Genomic DNA, 18,525 nt, shown 5'->3' with positions numbered 1-18,525 from the left:
GAGATGTGATAGGGTGAGGATGTTATTTCGGCTGATTGATTCTACATTTAAAACATTGTTCATTTCCTGATCGGAAGGTTCAAAAATGGGTAAAGGAAACAACTATAGTTTATTTAATTTGGGTTTTACATGAGTAGCTCTGGTGGGTGTTTTTGTCAATTCTGAGGATCAAACTATAGCTGGGATCCAAAGGGTCAGATTACCAGAGAGAATGTTCACAAACTCACAGGTAATTAAAACACATTTGTGTGATGTGAAAGAGAAATGTTATGACCCATCTGTGTGCGGTTCAATCTTTCAATATTAAAATACACACAAAAGTTACACGGCCCTAGCTGTGATGAAAAATACTTTTCATCGATAGTTTTCGGAATATCTGTCTCAGTTACAGGAAGTGCAATATACAGTATGCACTTCCTTTGGCAATTCTACTGTGCAGTAACAATAATCATTTTCATGTGCAGAAGATATTAATTCTAGTATCTCAAACCAATGCTGCGATTAGTACTTAATTGTCTGTATTTTATTGTTAACATGTAATTTAACATGTAATTTCTCTATATTTAACACGTTAGCTGCGTTATATTTGCTTGCCTTTTTATCTGTTATGTCACTTTTGCTGTAACAATGTACATTTCCCCGCTGCTGGACTAATTTGATTTCTGAAGCACAGTTGTTTAAAGTATGTGCTCATTTCCTACCGACCCCCAGCTCACCTTGTAGATGCCGTTCCTTCCATAGCCGGGTAATGATGCAGTCTTATTGTAGGGGAAATCTGCCAAGATAAAGAAACATAGATCATCAATATTCTCATTCATGCTTGAGCTATCTGTCAATATGTATATTGTTTGATGTTGTGAATGACACCAGGCTGAATTTGGGATGTACTCACTGGGCTGCGAGGTGTCGGTGGGCAGACTGCAGGTGGACTTGCAGGGGTCCAGCTCATCGGGGCCCATGTGTCCATCTATCTCGCTCTTTAAAATCATCCAACTGGTCCTCTGTGACGAGAGACAGAGAGGGGAGGGGGGTGAAAGTGATGGATGATGGCACAGTATGAGTTAATGAATTAGTAAATGGATGTACAGTATTTGTAAAGTTTAGGAAAATGCCTTGAAAAGAGAAAGACAAACACACACGCATCCACACGTAGACCCACCTTACTATCCTCCCCATCCTGCCAGGATGTTCTAGAAGCTGTGAACACAGTCAGATGTTAATGTGCTGGATCATCTGTGCTGCACTGCTATTTACATGGAGCTGGGTGGATAGCAGCCAGAGGTTCAACAACATCGACTCTAACCATGGCACATTATAGAAGGGTTCATCTCGTCCTGGACTTAGAAATCACGGAAATCTCTGCTACTGAGCCACTAGACTTTTAGACTTTGACTTAATGTGCTGTCGCTTCCAGTCCATAACTACAGGATCCAGTAAGTGTTATGAGAAAGAAATGAATAAACAATGCTTAGTAACACAGTTCATAAAGTGTCTCAGTCCTGTCCTGCTCTCTGTGAGGAACAGCAATGACACAAAATTATGTTCAAATATCCATGATCTCAATCCCAAAAATGTAAACTGAATTACATTAAAGCGAGGAACACCTTTCGTGTTCACATGATGTGAATCTTTGCACATGAATGACCAGTTCCAAATGATTTGGACGGCATGAATTTGTTTGTAAAAATGAAGCTCGATTTAATTTATTTTGGTCAATGGTAAACGCATCTGCTAACAAAAGGCATGCTAAAGCATTAGCACAGATTTATCGAGATCACTTTGGTAAAAAGGGTTATCTTTGATCAGTTAACTGATTCACATTCCCCCACACAAATAAGGGCAGTCCATTGTCCATGTAATGTCCATTTACACAACTCCAAGGTTACATCGTTAGATACAGTCTTTACCCTGGATAATAAAGATAAATACCCCCACCCCCCAGTTTTTGGCAGACAGCACACACCTTGTCAGTGACCTCATGTGTGCATGAATACACACACTCAAGATGCTAGAGCAGTTTCATCCATCTGTAGGTCTGTGCTGTCTGCGGCTGATTCACCCGTCATATCCACTAAAGATGAATGTTTACTCGGATCATGTAGCTGATGAGAGTTTTTGGACGCTGTTTGGAGTGACCTTGTCATGTGCACATATATCTTGAGGACAACGACAGTGAGAAGTGCTCATCATAAATTGGGAACACACAAACAATGTTGAGGGAAGAACACACACAACTGAAACAGTGACGGGTACAACAGCGATGCCACCATACACAGTGAATCATGTGCTCAACTGCTCACAGGGAAACACAGTCACGACATAACCAACAAATGGGCTGGTGCGATGAGCGCAGAGACATGCATGCTCAGTTGGGGGGGGGGGGGGGGGGGCACAGTTAAGAGCTTTTATTCCAACAATCAGTCCCAAATGGGTTTGATTATAAAACTCTGAAATCAAAGTGTCAGATCAAACCTTGATATGTAACTAGAGGGAAGAACTCTCTGCTCCCTCTTGTAGGGTAAATATACACTAACATCGAGCCAACAACTGCGGCTGCACAGAGAAGAAGACACTTTCAATCATGTTTGAATCTGGCACAACTTAGATTAATGATGTCACAGAAAGTGTCTTGCATTCGCCAACTAACACAAAACATCCCTACTGACATCACTTATTAGAGTGTGGTTAGAATTGCAACATACATAAATGCTTCAACCTGTGGGGCCAGGGTCAATAGTGCTATAGTTTCATAACCTCGGTGCTCTCACACCAGCCCTGTGCATGGATTCTGCTAAAGGAGTGCAGGCCTTTGAGAAACACATGAGAACAGGGGTAACCATGACGAACTGACTGGCATGCAACACATCGTGCAGAGACCAGACCAGAGGAGGAAGTGTTAAGAGGGAGGAGACTGTACCATGCTGTCTGTAGATGGGGGGTTTTCTATAGATATTATCTTTGACCAGAGTCTCTGAAGATGTGAACAGACGCAGAGAAAGAAAATGGAAGAAGCCAACATGGGAGGGAGAGAAAGAAAGAAAGAGAATGGAGAAAAAGAAGCATGAGTTAGCAGTTTTTGAGGGATGAGGTAAAAAAGGGGCCGCAGTATCATTTGGTTAAAAATCAAGACATTGTCATTTTTTTATAATTGCAAATCAGATACAATATTATTCATGCAACATATTCAAAAATATATCAATAATATTGCCTTTCGCTGAATTAGAGGTTAATTGATGCTAAACAATTCAATAGTATAAGAAACCACACATGGTCCCCAGGCATCAAACAGTATTAGCATTTGTTTTAGATTTCTGAATCAAAAAAGGCACCTTTTAGTCTAGACGCCAGCTTAGTGAACCCGAAAATGTTGATTACCAAAGTTTTAAGTTAGAAATGAATATTACGGGCCCCCAGCACGTAGAAACCGAAGGGCATTATAGCCAGTGTAACAGTTAAAACATGGCTTGACATATTTGAACGTTTTGGAGTGGTCTTTGGGGTTATTGAGAATGCTATATCCGTTTCTGGCATTTTCAGGATAAAAAATAGCCGATTAAACCAGAAAGTGGCCATATTTGTACTGTCTTTGGGCTGATCTTTGCTACCATGAGTGGTGTTACAACCATTGGATATAGAGAGCACACATTAAAAATGATTATCTCTATGGCGGACAATAAATAAATAAATAGGCAATCTGTCCAATCCAATTGATCTAGAGTCCCCTAAATATTAAAAATCTTCCTACTGGGAGTAGAAATATCGCCACTCTCTGGTTAAAACTGCCACTGTTTATCCTGAAAATGTGAGAATTGCATTCAGCATCCTCAATAACCCCCAAAACCACTCCAGAATTATCCAAATCAGCCGAGCCATTTTTAAACTATTGTCCACGTTGGCTATAAAGCTAATCAACACAACTTAGGCTCATTGTGCAAACTGCCCAACATATGCAGGTTAGCATCCGGCAGTTTCTATGTGCTGGGGACCTGTACTCTACATTTCTAATATAAAGCTTTGGGGTACACAACATTTCCGGGTTCCCAATAGGACTCAATGAGCTGGCAACTAGACTATTTATTAATAGTAAAAGCATAACAACAACAGAGTAAACATGTAAACATAATTAAAGAGTTGTTGGTTCTGCTAGGTGATGGAGGATAATGTTTGACAGTATATTCCTTTAAGGTTGATCTAATTAATCCATCTGAGTATCAGTGGACCCAGAGAGATGCTTAGAAACAGCTGTCCCGCATTAACCCACAGCAGAGACATGACTCACAATAAAACGCATAATGGACAATGACAATGACAGCTTTTGAAGTGGATAATTATTGGCTTTTAAAATGTGATCTCCTCTGCAAAACAATGTTGTTGTATGTTGGATCAAACCAATGTTCCTCAGTGAGACACAACAAGTGATGATGGATATACCAGGCATGAGACATAATGCACATTATACAGTCTTTTATAACAGTTATTCACTGTTAGTCATGTACATGTGGAAAACTGTAATTGTTTGTTTTTTTATAGATTGGATTGATTCAATGAAAATGATCATTATGCTGACAAAATTGTGCATCTAAAGCATTTCCATTTCTCCAAGTTCCCTAGTTAGAAGACACATGGATAGATTTCTTTTTTTAAACGAACCCCTCGAAACGCTGTTTGACCAAATCATGGAGCAACATATAAAGTGCTGAGGTCACAAATAGAGTTAAAGGCTCTGTTTCTGTGCTTGACACCCACAGATACCAAAGCTGTGGCATAGTAATAGCTGGTGAAGTTTCCAGAAATTGAGAAAGGGGTCCAATGCATTGAAAAAACGGTTTAATCTGATCACAAATCATATTTGTGAAACATCTGTTCTAACTGCCATGGACTGAAGTTTGAACCATTTAGCAGTACTGTAGAAAAAGTGGATTTACAGATCAGTCACAGGTCAGGAGATGATGCTACTCGTATCAAGTTACAAAATAATACATTTCTTCAAGAGATTCTTATAGTTAACAAATCAGTTGGCAACAATTGATGGTTCGAATGCTTACATATTTGTAGTAGATTACCTTGCCACTTATCTCTGTATTACCGATGTCAGCCCTATAATGTGTTACGATGCAGGAGAAATGAAGGAGTTGAAAGCCAAGTGGTGTGGTTATTGCCTACCTGGAACGTGGAAATGCCGGGGAGCAGCCACATATGTTGAAGTAGAGGAAGGGGATTTGCCATCAGAGTAGGTGGATAAGCTGGGGGTGCTCCGTCCACTCTCACTACCTTCAAGTTGGGTAGGCATTGCAGATGAGAGGCAAAAGGGAAAGGGTTTGGGAGAACACAAAGGGTATTGGGGGGGCAAAAAGGCAGCATTATGGTAAGCATATTGATAACGTTTAAAAATCAAACCTGTTAATGTTTTGCTGATGCAGGTGACTTGATAACCCGGCCATATACTGTACCTGTATGTATTCTACCAAAACATGTATTTGATGTATTTCTAAAGAATCCTACAGTTTGACCGAATTTTGAGGTAATGAGACACAAAAACCATCCCATAGCATTATATTTCAGAGATATAGTTAGGCTATAGTGACTTTGCCCAAATCTTTATCCCCCCCACATCTCCAGGTCCTGTTCCTAGTGTTGTAATCCCTCCAGAACACCCCAAGTTTGCCCTGTGGTGGTGACCACCTGTAACATCTGAAACCCCCCCACAGTAAGGCATTTTAGATGGCTAACGGACCTCATGTTGGTCCGATCCTTGCCAAGCAACAGTACTCTCAAAGCTAAATGCTATTACCTACAGTAGGATTAGACTTCATATCTCAATTTTTAATTCGATCTGTTTTACCCAATGACACCCAGACCCAAGGGACCTCCATTTGGAAACAGTTAGGATGTACAACTGCTCATTTAGACTATCCAACTTTCAAAGTGGCAAACATTTTCTAGAGAGTTGGAGATGCCGATCGTGGATATTTGTCAAAAAGACCCTAGTAGCGTTCTGAAATCAATGTCAAAGACGAGCTTAAATGAAACTCTTGAGTCTCTATACTCGAATACAACCTAATGCTCAGTGTGCGGAAACACGTCTGCACTAGCCCGGGTTAGTTGTTGCAGTAGCACTACGGATCATTGGTTAAACTGGTAGGGATGGGATGGAGATTGTGTCCTCATCAATTGAATGTTTTACACCAGAAGATCATGACTTTGTTGTGTATTATTATCATTGTCACTAAGATAACGCCACTAAAGGTAACCCTATGGGGTATAGGACATTTGTTTAGTCGGTACCACTTTACAAAAAGACTACCCTTATAAAGGATTCATAAAGGCTTAATAATTAGGTCATTAATTAGTTTGTAAACACTTTATTAATCATTAAGAACCATTTATAAACCAGTTCTAACATAGATTTCATACATCAACACAGGCTCACTATTTGGCAGGATGACTAAGCCTTATATTGGCTACCTAGCTTACCTCGTCTTCTTCCCCCCCATCCATCTTGATGTTATGTTTATTTCTTGTCTTATAAATGATTTATAAAGTGTTAACAACCTAATTAATAAATGAATTACAAACGCTTTATAAGGGTAGTCTTGTTGTAACGTGGTAATGTGTAGTTTTTATGAGTGTTTGCTGTCAGTGTGAGATTTTAACATGCATTAACATTGAGCTGACTTCCTGTGTGTGTCCCCCCCATGTTGTTTCATCACAGACTGGCTAGGTGATGGAGTCACTGGCACCCTCAGGCCAAAAGTAATAAACACTCTACATCCAGTTTAGAGAAAGACAGCAGAGAGAGAGAGTTTAACATTGTGCATGAGAGAGAGTGTTAGCTGATTGGAAACACACTCTCCTCCTTCAGACAGAGAGGAACCATCGGCAGGGGTCTTGATGCAAGTGGATGAGATCACTGACGTACACAGCAAGGCTGTTAGTGTTGGTGAGAGATCCCTTACACATACACACACACATGCCCATAAACAAACACACACACACAGCAAAGTACTCTTCAGTGCAGGTCTAAATGAACGGCAGATTCTCCATAACACATCTGGAGCAAAGATATGAGGTGTTGGAGGCTTTAGGAGATTAGGGAGGAGATGTATTATAATTTATGTGAGCGGTTTAAACATCCGACAAAAAGGTGGAAGCCCTTTAATCAAAGCATTAATCAAAACCTTATAACAAATTCACAGAGGGTGGAAGAGAGGTTTGGGGTCATTAAAAAATAGGAAAGTAGGGAAATGATAAAAAGCCTTGCAAGGGCCTAAACTCTCTCAAGTTTCCAAATGATACAAAACAGCCCTAGGTAATTATTTCAAATAGTTCAGTGTGTGTTAGTTCCATATGTATCGCCTCATGATACAAAATGGAAATCAGGCTTATTGCCCACTGATGAAAACACTTGAATTTGCAGTAGTCCAAACTGGGTGTCATTCCCTGGAAGAATCACAAGACACGCAACAGTTGCAGAGAGAATCAAACAAACCGGAATTAACGCTTATTGCCATACGTTGGACAGATTGTACATTTTAGTAATACTCTCACAGCGCCTTCTATGACACTTAGAAGAGGAAACCTGACAGGTCATTAAAGTAGAAGCTTTTTGTATAAAAACACATCTTTTTCACAGCATGTGAGGAAAAGTTAAGAACTTAACAAGACCAACGACCAATGTCTTGCATTCCACTGGAACTAGCAACCAGACCTCAAATTACTACTCTGTCGCTCGAGCTCTCTTTCATATTTCCCATTGCAGAACTCTCCTCTCAGTCTCTCCTCACTGCTAAGGAAAACCACCAAAACCTTTGAATGCGTGTTTGTGATTTTCTCTGCAAAAGTAAAAGCTCTTGCTGTTTCCCACTCCTCCTATTAATCAGTAAGATCAAAGCTAGCTTATGTCAGAAAAACGTGTTCCCACTGTAAGGGTTCTGTAGAGTAAAAACATGGCTTTTCAAAGTTCTTGGTGCTGTAGGAACTGTTTGAATTAAGGCTGTCCCTTTTAATTTGAAAACACACTTGTCATGATCTGTTTAAATTCATGCCTTGTACAGTCTTGTGAAAAATGCACTGTCCGTCAAACCCTGGACCTTGATTACTATATTGGACACTACTGAACAAATCCTTTTTAAAGGTAAGGCTGTCTGCAGCTCGGCACTTCAGACACGCTTGAACATTACCTGAAGTAGACCTCTCAAATGAACACTGTGAAAATGGTGATTCAGCAAAATATTTTAAAGCTATTACGGTTCAAATTAATTTAATATTTAAGTGGCAGCCCTAACATAATGTTTAAAAATAAGGTGCTGAATATGGTCAAGAGAGTTGTTTCTAGGGAATGCATTGTGCTTCTGCAAAAACAAGACCTCAACCAGACAACAAAACACAAAGCCTCAGCTCTCCTCCCTAATCAAATCAAGGACAAAAGGTTAACACACCAAACGGAATTACGTCTTGAAATGACAACAAACAAGTGTTGATTCAGGAAAACAACAGGGAAGATCAGACAAAGGCAGGCAAACAATTAAGGCATCAACCTGAACAGACAAGCACAACAATGGAATCACCATTAACCTTCCTCCTAATGCCAAATGTATCAGGTTCAAGTTAAACCATGCAAAACGACAACCACGTCCACACACACAAGTGAACAGGGCAAGCACAATGAGAACACTGAGTGGCCCAACCAATGTACCTTGATGCACACCATGAAACCCCGACAACACCACAATATTAGACAACAACATCACAAAACCTGCTATCCATTCCACTGGGGAGGGGAGACACAGAGATGAGAAAGACTTTGGGTTTTTTTTACCGTTAGGAGGAGGTAAACTGAGATGCAGGGATGTCCTAGCTTTAGAGTCAGGGAGGGGGTCCTGTTTGAACCCTGAAGGGTTGGGCAGAGTGGGGGATTGGGAGAAGATGAAGCAAAGGGAGGTGGTTGGATAAGCCTTTCTGCAGGAGTTACAGCGTGCAAGTGGAATGTGCACTGTACTGGTTTGTGATGTTGATTTCAAGGACGTGTGGTATCATGTATACCATTAGCAGTTTCATGGTTTGGGGTTCAGTCATTAAGGAAAATAAATCTCCATTAAGATCAAACTGTGGTGACACACACAAATACGACACTCCAGCTCAGGCGTTCCATTTCCCCTTCTGAATAATGGCTCTATGGTGAACCGGGAGAACCAGTCTTGAGTATCCAACACATGGTTAATATATGGTGCTAAACCGCAGCCCATGCAACGTGAAGTCAATTCAGTGGTCATATCACAGCACTCCATTCTGAAAGACCTTTGGTCTCAGTCGAATACAGAGAGGACTGGAGTTTGTTTCTGCTGTAGGGAAGTTGTTTCATTCGTCCATTTTTCTGATCTTAATGCAAAGTTTGTTCTGGTCAGCTGGGAGAACATCTGAAACTGTGCTTTAGGGGCTCTATGAATCCCCTTTCAAATATTAGTTCCTAAAAAGGATGATTGTTGATGAATTTGTCTAAGGTTTGACATCAAAAAAAGTTCTGCCAAGTTGTCCACTGTCTGTATTAGACCAGATCTTGGTCGGTCTCAGCGTGCTTTGATACCTCTAAAGTAAGGGATGTAGTTGTGCTGCTGCAGCATGGCCAGGGTGGTGGGGTTTAGGTGATAAGACAAGCCGGTACTGCCACCTTCTGATGTTGGTGACAACTTGCCACTGCCACCACTACCACCACCACTCACTTCAGCCCCAGCAGAAGAGTGAACGGGGAGAGAAGGTGAATCCCTGGCCCAAGTGGAGGGGTACTTAATGACACCCATGAGGGATGGAGGCAAAGGGAGAGAACTGGAGTCTCGGGCCTGGCTGCTGGGTCTACCACCAAGGCTTACCTCTGGCCCTGAATGTCCAATCAGATCAAAACATCATCTTTAATGGAAAGTACTGTGTAACTTTACAGTTAGTTTTTTGTTGCAATTTAGCATAAAAATAAAAGCAAGACATTAAACTTGAACGATACAATAATGTAAATATACAATGTATGTAATAAAGCCTCTCAAGTTTAGGGAATTGGTGTATGACAATACTGCACTTAATTTAAAAAGCTTTATACCTGCTTTTTGCCAAATTGGCATACTTCCCCTTAAAATAATAATAATATAAGTCACAATTTCTACTTTGTGGTAACTCTGGGGTTCTGAGGCTTTTGATAAATGATAACATATACATAATGAACCAATGACAGGTAAATATTCACAGGCAAAAAGCTGATATTAACTTAGCTTGACAACCATGCATTTTTCAGAATATCCAACAGATTTCCACAGAGCGATTTAAGGGTTGCAGATTCTGATCATGCAGTAGAGAAGCATGTCACTTCATTTCTGGTTTTGGGTATGGTCACATCAGGAAATCTTCTCAAAATACATCATCATTTAATTTCCGATGTTTGTAGCAGATCTGCTCTAAATATAGTAAGCAAGCATTTATCCCAATCATCTTGTTTCTGAATTATGCATGGCACCTTACCAGAACCCTGGGTAATGATTCAGAAATGCTAAATTAAATAACAAACCTAGAGGGTTTTCACACAACAACAGCAATATATGGATCATGGTTTGTGTGTCATGTCTGAGCACGAGGCTGATACCTGGACGGCTGTAATTCTGGGGAGAACGGCACGGGGTGTATCGTCCGTACCCCCCCAGGGAGCTGTTAGAGCTGGGACTGGAGGGCCTCCGCTGACGGGGGGACTTCTCCCCATCGCCCTGGACACACAAACACATAAAGTAAGAAGTCAGGGCTTCCTTTTGAAAAAAAAAAACATCCTCCCTCCATAGCCACTCCATAATGGGACGGATCGATCGGCATACAAAGATCTAGGTTATACAGTCCCCTCCAAAACTATTGAAACAGCAAGGCCAATTCCTTCATTTTGCTGTACAACGAAAGCAGTTGGGTTTTAAATCAAAAGATGAATATGAGACAAATGTCAGTATTGCAGGTATTTACATCTAGATCTGTTAAACAACTGAGAAGATATCATCTTTTGTTTAACCCACCCATTTTTCAAGTGAGCAAAAGTATAGGAACATGTGACAGTTTTTTGTTGCCCAGGTGTGTCCTCTAACATTGCTTATTCAAACAGTAAATAGCACTGCATGTCTCCTTTCAGTTTTAGCTTTGGGGTTTCCCTGTGCAGACTGCGTAGTTATAACGTGTTACCAACAAGAAGACTAGAGAGCTGCCTATGGGAGAAAAGCAAGCAATTTTGAAACTGAGATAAGATTGAAAATCAATCAGAGCAATTGCACAAAACCTTGGCCATAGCCAGTACAACCATTTAGAATGTCCTGAAGAAGAAAGAAACCACTGGTGTACTGAGCAACAGACATCGAACAGAAGGTGATGACAGAAACATACATTGTGAGAACTGTAAGAAAACTTCCGGAACAACAGCACAGAGGCTGCACCAGAAGATGCCAACTACTCATTAGAATTAAGGAAAGCCAAATTTGAATTTGCCAAAAAGTACAGAGACAAGGCTTAAAAGTTCTCTGAGATTTTGAATGGACTGATGAGACAAAGATGAACCTTTTCCAAAGTGATGGAAAGGCTAACGTCTGGAGAAAGAAAGGATCTGCTCATCTATGAAACACGCTGGAGATGATGTCATGGCTTGCATGGCTTCTTCTGGGAAGGGCTCATTGATCTTCATTGATGATGTCACACATGATGGCAGCAGCAAAATGAACTCAGAAGCCAGCAGGAACATTTTGTCTGCCAATTTAAAGAGAAATGTAACCAAACTGATGGGGAGATCCTTCATCATGCAGCAAGACAACGACCCAAAACACACTGCCAAAACAAGGAGTTCCTCAGGGGAAAGAAGTGGAAGCTTTTAGACTGGCCAAGTCAATCTCCAGACTGAAACCCTATTGAGCATGCATTTGCTAAAGAGGAGACTGAAGGGAAAACCCCTGAAACAACTGAAGAGGCTGCCGGGAAAGCCTGGAACAGCATCACAAAAGAAGAATGCAAAAGTGTGGTGATGTTAAAGGGGCGCAGGTTTGATGCAGTTATTGCAAGCAAAGGATTTGCAACTAAATACTAAGTATTATTCACTTCTCACACTATTGTAAGTCTCTGCTCATAAACTTTTGCTCACCTAAAAATGTAGTGTTCCATTAAAAGCAATGCTATCTCTTATACCTGGAAATAGAAGCTGAAATACTGACCTTTGGTCCCATATTCATCTTTTGATTTCAAACCCAATTGTTTTCGATAATGTGTTTAAACTTTTTGCTTGTTTACAACTCTCTTATTATTTAGTTGAATACAATGAGATTAGTTGATGCTAAAATGAAGAACATCAGACCATAGTCTGATTTAAGCAAATTAACATGTTAACATATTGATCATTGAAACCCTTATAAGGCTTTTAAGAAATCTCTGTTTCGCTGAAAAGCCCTTTTTAACACAAGTCTCTCACCCCTCCCCCCACACGTGGTGCATTCAGTTACCTCAGAAGGGGTAGAAGGAAGCAGCTGTGGGGACTGCAAATGAAGAAGAGGAGAAAGCCAATGATTAAGACCAACTCATATGTGGAGTCATATGAGAGTTATTATTGGCTTTTTGTGTTAGAAAAAGCAGCATGAGTTGCTGAATGACTGTTGCTGACTTTACTGTCAGAGTGGGGGACAAGGATGTAGCTAAATGAAAGTGAAGACAACAAGAGCAACAAAAGGAATAAAGGAAAGTTGGACCTGTGTGTGATAGAAAAACCATGAAAGCTTTTTGATCAATTCAAATGCTTGAAAGAACAGAGCCATTGGCACAACTTTAAATAATGTGCTTTAAAATAAAAATGTTTCAAATTAAATCTATTGGCTACTAACAGATTTTCAAAGAGTATATCGCCATCTTGTGGTAACGTAGCGGTGAAACTGCCATGCAGCCTTCATTGGGTTGTACATAAGAGACACGTACGTACAAATTCCTAATGAAAGACGTCAGAGTGAATTTTAACTGTGTGAATTTTCATAAAGAGATGTAAAGCTAGAAAAACGAAACTAAAAGACTCGAGAGAGCTGTGAGGCCGCTCTACCTCTCCGTAGTGCCTCTCCTCAGATGGGTAGCTGACATATGGAGAGTAGGACAGCATGTCTGGCCTGTCAATGTTATAGATGGCCTTGGTTTTTGGAAGGGCTGCCAGGTCCTTGTAGTCCAGCATCTCCTCTCCTAGTTTGGCCTGTCAGCAGAGAGAAAAAACACTCCTAAGCAATCTATCAATCATGTTCTGGGATATTTATTTGAGAGCAAACATGTATAGGACAAATACAACAGATCATTTGTGTGCTGCAGAACTGTGTGTCTTACATAGATGACTCTGCTGGGGGAGCCTGAGGCGCTGGAGGCTGGGACTGAAGTAATGCTCTCAGATGAAGTCCGGGTCACCTAAAACACACACACCATTACGGTTAAATAGATGAGATGCACACAGGTGAGAGAAAGAGAGGTATCACTGTTCATTCAATTAAAGACTTGCTTTTTGTGAAGAGATATTTGGATCTGATTTACACTTTAAATCTCTTTTTTCTTGTCCTTTAAGCAAACACATTAAAGAAGTACATCATTGTTTTTCCCAGGAATGAATCCTTTGAATACTATTGTTATTACTATTGTTCTAGTGAAATCTTCCACCTGCTTGTTTGTTCCAACCACAATTTAAAAAAATAGATATTCCATTTACTTATATATAAAGGGTAAAATGTTATCCCATTAACTCAAATCTAAATATCTAAATTCTAAATCCTTTTTGTAACTTTTTCTCATTCCATTATGTTCAAACAGCACTATTAGTGAAGCTCTGCCTAACGTGGCAATCAATCAGTTCTGTTAAATCACACAGGTTGAAGACAGAGGACTTTTCTTTATCAGTTTGTTTGATCTGAGGTTACGGCCTCTCTGTCAGACAAGTTGTGTGTGTGTTGCTCTCTTCATTTATCCTACAGATGCAGGTACTGAAACACATCACTCATGGTTAGACCATCCTACATGCACAGACTGATGATCAGCATGGGACAGCATCATCAGTCCCTGACCAAACAGAGGTCTTTAGATCTGGTGGCTCGTGCTACATGAAGCAACTACAGTAGCATGGTGTCAGCAGCTCTGATAACCCATGCAGCAGATGGTTTTGGGTGAGTGGGGTTCAGGTGGGATGTTCAGGAGCACCTACCTGCTGCTCAGGGACTTCAGTGAGCTGTATCCTGACCTGCTTCTGGGAGGGAGAGGGGTTAAGATGAGGGAAGAAGGATGGGAGATGAGGGAAGGGCAGATACTGGATGTGAAGCTGCAGGGTTCTGATGAAATTCGAAAACAATGGCTATTGGTTCTGAACTCTCTATTCACCTTACATGTTTGTCTTGAGGATGGACTTATCTTTTGAACAGCTTGGTGGATTTGTGTTGTATGAATTCAACATTACACCTGCAGATTACTTTTATTTTGTGCAGAATCCATTAATGAATCATAGATTAAAATGTAGAAACGATGTGTTGAATATAGACAAAGCACTTTAGTCCATGTCTGATATCACTACATGATGTATAACTGGCTGCTTGTTTGAAAGTTGTTGAGGAATTTTAAGGGCTTTTTGGTGTTTATTAGAAAGGTTCAATTAACTGCTTTGTGTTCTTAGCATTCATTTGAACCAATTTTCCTCGCTTTATACAGCTGTACAATTAAGAAACCAATAATACATTAAATCTTCCCAAATCCAAGTACTATTTTTTCCAAAAGGAGAGGCTCTGTGGTCTACTGGGATCTATCTTGTTTTTATTTCAGGGTTTAAAAAAGTCTGAAGCATCTTATGTGTTTGGACAAGTCATTCGTTGTGGCTTGTTTAGGTCTTCTCCATGCACCCACCTTGCTCTTCTCCTCCTGCTTGGCTGCTTGTCTGCATGGAGGATGCCATATGGAGGATCCTGAAGACAAACACAATCACTGTCAGACTGGGATTATTTCCAACATTTCACTGTGTCTAAAACTGGCCAAACAATCTTGTGAGACCGGTAATGGTGGAAGTATTCAGATCTTTATACCACAGTTTAGAAATACTCTGGAACAAGTCAAAGTCTGGCATTCAAAAGGTTACTTAAGTAAAAGTAAAAAGTATTATGATCAAAATATACTTAAAGTATGTAAAATGTAAAAAATAAATCTATGAACCTGCATAGAAACTGGTACTCAAACCTATCAAATAAATGCAGTAAGTAAAAAGAAAACAACATTTTATTCCAAATTGTAGTTGAGAAGAAGTATGTTGAGCATAAAAAGGAAATACTAGTAATAACGTTAATGACAAGTACCTAAAAGATGTACTTAAGTGCAGTACTTGAGTTCATGTAGGTACTTTCCACCACAGCTGGTGAGAAACCCAAATAACCATTCCAGTCCCTGACCATTCCTCCCTGGATATTCATCTGGTGCCATCTTTTGGTCAAAATGAAACTTTTACTTGAATATTTTGATGAATGATTCAGGCCTAAAAGACTAATGATAACACCTTTATTACTCAGTTTCAATTTGTACTTAGAGGTCATTTAGATTTTAGTTTAAGCTACTAGCAAGGGTTACACAAGCTTATTCTTGATATATTGAAATGTGACAATTAGCAGAGAGAAGGGGTCAGAGTAAACGGAGCAGCCAGCTGCTACTCTGTGTTGGTGCCCCAGCAGCAAGCTGCAATTGGCACAAGGAGATCAACCATACATTGGGTTAATAATACTGCTGTTGGGTAGTGAGAGGGAAAAGAGGCAGAAGACATGTGTCCAGGGTTCACAGAGACAGGATTTAAATAAACAGAAAGGAAAAGGAACAGAGCAAATGAGGAATTATTTTTGTCTAACAATCGACAGTCACATGTTTTAGGATTTAAAACTTTCTAGAAAGGCAGACACAGTATCTGTCTTGAAGCTAGGAGCTATTAAAACATATGAAAGATTGGAGGTTTATTATTCTTCAGACCCAAAAACAGATGTTACCTTGCAGGTACATTTCTTCTCCCTCTGCAAACATCTGCTCACAGCGGGCACAGCGGGCACATGTGGGGTGGTAGTGCTTCTCTCCAGCCTGTGAGGACAAAACAAAAACAGGTTATGACCATCACACACATCAGAAAAACAGAAGGGCATTCCGTTGGAATGAAAGCAGGGTTCTATAATGCAAATCAATGACATATTTGCATTGACCTGCAAGGGAAATGCCCACATTTTTCAAATTCCCCCATACCAGTGTTTTCTGTTAGATAACCAGCTGAACCTGATGTCTTATCTGGTAAACACTGGAAGTGAATTACAAAGCTGAATGCAAAACACTGTTATGGAATAATGTCGCTGTATGTTTGGTCTCTTCTGATTAAGTCTTCAAAAATGATGTGGGAACACTTCCACACAACCATACAATGATGCAAAGACATTGGTGTTAATGACCACACTTACTCCCTGAAGACATGTCTAATAGAAAAGTCATAATTATGTATTTAGAAATGCTGATGCAACATATATAATCAGGTCTGGGAGTGTTGCTGAGCTTATAGTAATTGCAAAGCCTAAAAATGTCTACAAATAAACGGTTGTTTTGTCATTTTGCCACAAGATGGAGCACTTGTGTTGCAAGTGCAGTCATGTCGAGTGAGGGGAAAAGAGTAGCATTGGTATAAAAGCATCTCAATGAACTTGATTTTTAACCTACATACTTGACTCATCAATATTTATCAACAGCAATGTTCCAATTTGTTCCAGTTCCAAATAACCCTTAGCACTGGCAGATCATTTATCATGACCCGTGGGTTTAGCATGGATTTATATTACATGGCTTGACATTGAGATGCTAATGGGGGTGTGAAATGATTCATGTATTAAGCTAAAGACCAACAAGGCAGTGTGAGGGGGCTGTTGTCATGGTAAGGATGAATGTGTCTGTGATATTGCACTGAAGTTATAACGTGAATTGTTTCTGGGCTTGTGAAACCACAGCGCTACAGGAATACATAGATCTTCAGGGTTCCGTGTGGTCCTCCGAGAGACTCCCTGGGACACTTTGGCCTGGTTCCAAAAAACTCAACCTGACTTGACCTGTTCCTTTTGGGTTTTCCATTGAGTACTGGCACCTTCCGCAACCGGTGGAGGTTCCAAGCTAATTTGGCCGGTACTTAATGCTGATGTAAAAACAGTACAGGACACGGATTGGTCAGAGAGAATTGTCTTCCTGGGTTTTAAAAGCGAAGTACTGTCAACAGCTATTACATTTATTTTTTCAGTCATCCCGGATGTAAAACAAATGGAAGCCAGCAGAACTGCACAGTGCACTACTCATAACAGTTGCAGACGTTCCTCTGTTAGGTTGTAGAAAAAGGATTCAGCAAGTCTCCAGATTACACCGACATTTAAAGGGGTGTTGCTACGGCAAACAGCTGATAACCCCACATACACTGAAGATTACAAAAAGAAATTGTGTAAGGTGAGGCGAGTTGATCCAAATCATACATAAAACAGAGACATGGTTTATCCTTAGTTGTTTTCAAATGTGGTCTGACTATCCTTGGGTTTCTCTGGTTTTTGTAGGAAGAATTACCTCACACTTTTCTAAGTGAAAACAAGTACAATTTATGGACTCAATAATAACATAAATGACACATGAAAGCAATGAAAACATTCATTAGATGTCTGCTGATCTCTGACTCCCACAGGCATCCCATCTTACAACATCGCCCTGATTACGCACAATCCCTCAGAGGTCCCTTCACTTTGTTGCGTCATCTCAACATGGAACCATACCAGAACACCCTGCCTAATGCTTATCTTCACCAAAGGTGATTAGAGTAAGCAACCAGAGACAAATTGACTGAGCAATAAGCCGGAAGACACCAGAAAAAAAGCTATCATTTTAACTGTGAAAGTTAAGATAGACCTACAGCAATGAGGAAGTTGCCTTTGAAACATTGAACCCTGGTGTTAAAATGCTGGAACTGGATTACAATTTAAACATGGAAAGACTCAGAGGGCCGGAAAAGAGATAGCACTGCAATAAAATTCTGCCTTTGTCAAAATCTAAGGGTGCATGAGAGTGATACTATCATGTCATGTGGGACTGATAAGTCAGGGGAGAGGAGCGGTTAAGATTGACTTAGGACTGGCAGCCCTGGATGAGCCGCTGCAGCTGGTTGGAGATTGTAGCTGAGACTCCAGCAGAGTTACGTTCCTGCCTTTACAGAGCTTGAAGCTTTGGTTAAAAAAAACACACATAAAATCACATCCCAAGTTGCACCATCGGGCAAAAGAGGAGATCCTTTTAGAAGATTGTAATGGATTTTTGGTGTGGAGTATGGCTACAGTAAAAGATCGGTGATGCGTTTTATGGACTAGGTCAGTCATTCATAAAGTCAACTCTACCATTATTAAACTCAGCTTGTCACATTTACTCATTTCTGTTTCCCTTTTCAAGGGCTAATCCAATACAGGAGTAATGTATATCCAGTTAAAGCTT

The 18,525-nt window shown here is 40.3% G+C and overlaps 1 protein-coding gene across 10 annotated transcripts in view; it reads right to left on the bottom strand.

Moving 5' to 3' along the window:
- Positions 1 to 18,525, bottom strand: part of ablim2 (actin binding LIM protein family, member 2) — an 89,071-nt gene that overhangs the window by 7,804 nt on the left and 62,742 nt on the right. For 3 of the 10 annotated variants that reach the window (XR_010167288.1, XR_010167287.1, XR_010167295.1), the window contains exons 7-19: positions 16,023 to 16,110; positions 14,905 to 14,963; positions 14,216 to 14,257; positions 13,354 to 13,431; positions 13,082 to 13,225; positions 12,498 to 12,530; positions 10,625 to 10,742; positions 9,584 to 9,874; positions 5,164 to 5,271; positions 2,918 to 2,971; positions 1,160 to 1,197; positions 893 to 1,001; positions 717 to 775 (exon numbers count right to left, since the gene is read on the bottom strand). Coding sequence is in view for 1 of the 10 variants with exons in the window: in XM_063900510.1 (XP_063756580.1) it covers positions 717 to 775; positions 893 to 1,001; positions 1,160 to 1,197; positions 2,918 to 2,971; positions 5,164 to 5,271; positions 8,819 to 8,890; positions 9,584 to 9,874; positions 10,625 to 10,742; positions 12,498 to 12,530; positions 13,082 to 13,225; positions 13,354 to 13,431; positions 14,216 to 14,257; positions 14,905 to 14,963; positions 16,023 to 16,110 (1,293 nt within the window). In the remaining 9 variants the exon portion in view is untranslated. Of the gene's footprint in view, positions 1 to 716; positions 776 to 892; positions 1,002 to 1,159; positions 1,198 to 2,917; positions 2,972 to 5,163; positions 5,272 to 8,818; positions 8,891 to 9,583; positions 9,875 to 10,624; positions 10,743 to 12,497; positions 12,531 to 13,081; positions 13,226 to 13,353; positions 13,432 to 14,215; positions 14,258 to 14,904; positions 14,964 to 16,022; positions 16,111 to 18,525 lie in introns of all 10 variants that reach the window. The other 7 variants (XM_063900510.1, XR_010167294.1, XR_010167289.1 and 4 more) reach the window with 7 other exon arrangements.

This window comes from Eleginops maclovinus, chromosome 14 (genome assembly GCF_036324505.1).
Source record: "Eleginops maclovinus isolate JMC-PN-2008 ecotype Puerto Natales chromosome 14, JC_Emac_rtc_rv5, whole genome shotgun sequence".
NCBI lineage: Eukaryota > Metazoa > Chordata > Actinopteri > Perciformes > Eleginopidae > Eleginops > Eleginops maclovinus.
This window is presented reverse-complemented; position numbering and strand designations above follow the sequence as displayed.